Genomic DNA, 2470 nt, shown 5'->3' with positions numbered 1-2470 from the left:
TAAGAACAAATTAAATGTAATTGTGTGTATGTGTGGGTGAGAGAGAGAGGGGGGGGGAGAGGTAGGGAGAGGGAGAGGGAGAGAGAGTGTTTGCATAACATACTTTGAAATTTCATAGATGAATATATAACCTAAGAATGTTACAAGTTTTGTGTTGGTTCTGATCATGTTTCGCAAGACATGGACCTGCATAGGACAAAAGTGACGGTTTCTCATCGGAATCCCCTCATACACTTTTTTTTTCGGCGTTTAACCATTGGTCCTTCAAGACAACCAGTGTCATATGGGTCCTTAGCTACAATGTCTTTAATATTTCTTGTCTTTCAAATCCCTTTCTGATTCAGAACAGTGACTACACAAATAAAATGTGTACAATAATTCTTTGGAAAATGAAAATAATTATTGATGAGTATTGCACTTTTTATCAAACTAGAGATATTTCCTAACATGCAAAGTGCTATATATTTTGCATGACCTGGAAATGAATATAACAAAATGAAACCATGAATTTTGGCGAAAAGTACGCGGGACAAATCTATATTAATCACAAGTCGTTTCATAAATGGTTACATAAAATGTTCTCTTATGAGCAGCATCAGTAGTGGTAGTAGAACTAGTGAATATCTAATTCTTTTTATTGTGCCGCGAAGTAGCCTTGTAGATACCGTGTTCAATTCATGTCCAGATGGTCGTGAGTTCGATTCCCGGACCCGCTGCGGGTTATATCATGTTGGCTACCGACAGCCCTGGCCAGGCTGGGCTATAACCCATTAGTTTCCTCTGTGGGGTTAGATCCTTTTCCTTTCGCACCAGAGCCAATTTTCTCGACATCGGTGCGTGACTCCGGAAGAATGGCTTTCCGAGTTTCTGGCAAGATGCAGACAGAGATGGCTGCTATACAAGAAAATACTCCAAACGCTATGGCTGGAGCCCTCGGATTGGTCTTACCCTGTGTCCAAACGATAGTGTAAAATTAATTAAGTTTAATCATTAGAAAGAATGGACGCGCTATATAGACAGTTCTCTCCATTGTAAATCCCTCTAATTTAAAAATCTTCAATTATTCGAATCCCTAAAGAACTTTTCAATATTCTAGTACATTTATAAAAGGCGATTTTCGAATTTTGAAGACTTCCAATAGAGAGAACCATATGTAAAGCGTGTTTTTTTTTTCTCTCTCATTTATTACTAGATCCTGCATGAATAAATAACTGAAAATATGAAGAAACTCCAAGGAAAAAGAGGGAATATATTTTCTTTGACTCACAATGAGGTCATTGACGTAGGGTGAACTTATGCTGCCGAAGCGGCCAACAACGCTGGAGAGTCCCAGAGCTAGAGTTCGGCTCTTGGTTGTGTTGATCTCGATAACAAATAGGTAAATCAAGGTGAAAGCAGAGCTTATCGCAAACTTGCCCGAAAGCGATAGCATCATCTTCCAAATTAGAGAATCTGAAACAACAAGAAGAGGACCTTAGAATTACGCATATTCAATCAAATGAACGCAGAGAAGTGTTCTGACCCAGGGGCTGCTTCTCATTCCTCAGAATGGACCCATGATTCCGACTAAGACACGTGAGCCTGTCGCCGATCTTCCAGGTACTATAGTCACTATAGTTACAGATTAATTTCATCCGTACCGAATGGCATTTGTTCTTTAATTCTTGCTGCCACCAGACTCCGTGGTATTCCATTGATAGCGAGGGAATTAAAAGAAATACGAGTGTTAAAATATACAATGAAAGACATACGAGTATACTTCCCCATATTATAAGAAGCATGAGATCCAGGTAGTAAAATAGTAGCACAGACTCATGTTAGTCATAGAGTAATTTGACAAATGATGGACCGTCAAACAGTATTTAACCTGAAAGTTGGTGGTAATACAAACAAACTCGGTTTATTATGAAATTTAGCCCAGGTAATCTGAAGGAATCTGTCTTACCTCCAACTACCAATGAACAAAGAACACTCGCTCCAAACATGACGAAACAACCGATCAGGGTTAGTCTTCGGCCCACGTAGTGGATGAAGAGCCAGAGCAAAATTGCCGACGGGATCTCCACCAGTCCTCCGAAGAACATGTACCAGTACTCACTTGAGCTGTTGAATAGAATGAATAAAATGTATGCACTTACTTCAACCTGATACACATGTACATATACATATATGTATATGTATGTGTGTATATATGTATGTATATATGTATATATGTATATATGTATATAAGTATATATGCATATATGCATATATGTATGTATGTATATATGCATATATGCATATATGTATATATGCATATATGTATATATGTATGTATATATGTGTATATGTATATATATGTATATATGTATATATATATATATATGTGTGTGTGTGTGTGTGTGTGTGTGTGTGTGTGTGTGTGTGTGTGTGTGTGTGTGTGTGTGTGTGTGTGTGTGTGTGTGTGTGTGTGTGTGTGTGTGTGTGTGTG

General features: G+C 38.1%; 1 protein-coding gene across 1 annotated transcript in view; it reads right to left on the bottom strand.

The window, feature by feature from the left end:
• Nucleotides 1-419: 419 nt before the first annotated feature.
• LOC143021278 (organic cation transporter protein-like) overlaps nt 420-2470 on the bottom strand; it is a 17439-nt gene continuing 15388 nt past the window's right edge. The window contains exons 7-9 of the mRNA XM_076178685.1: nt 1946-2103; nt 1268-1452; nt 420-949 (exon numbers count right to left, since the gene is read on the bottom strand). Coding sequence (XP_076034800.1) covers nt 761-949; nt 1268-1452; nt 1946-2103 — 532 coding nt within the window. The 3' untranslated portion in view covers nt 420-760. The remainder of the gene's footprint in view (nt 950-1267; nt 1453-1945; nt 2104-2470) is intronic.

This window comes from Oratosquilla oratoria, chromosome 41 (genome assembly GCF_046742065.1).
Source record: "Oratosquilla oratoria isolate Oo_2021 chromosome 41, ASM4674206v1, whole genome shotgun sequence".
Lineage (NCBI taxonomy): Eukaryota > Metazoa > Arthropoda > Malacostraca > Stomatopoda > Squillidae > Oratosquilla > Oratosquilla oratoria.
This window is presented reverse-complemented; position numbering and strand designations above follow the sequence as displayed.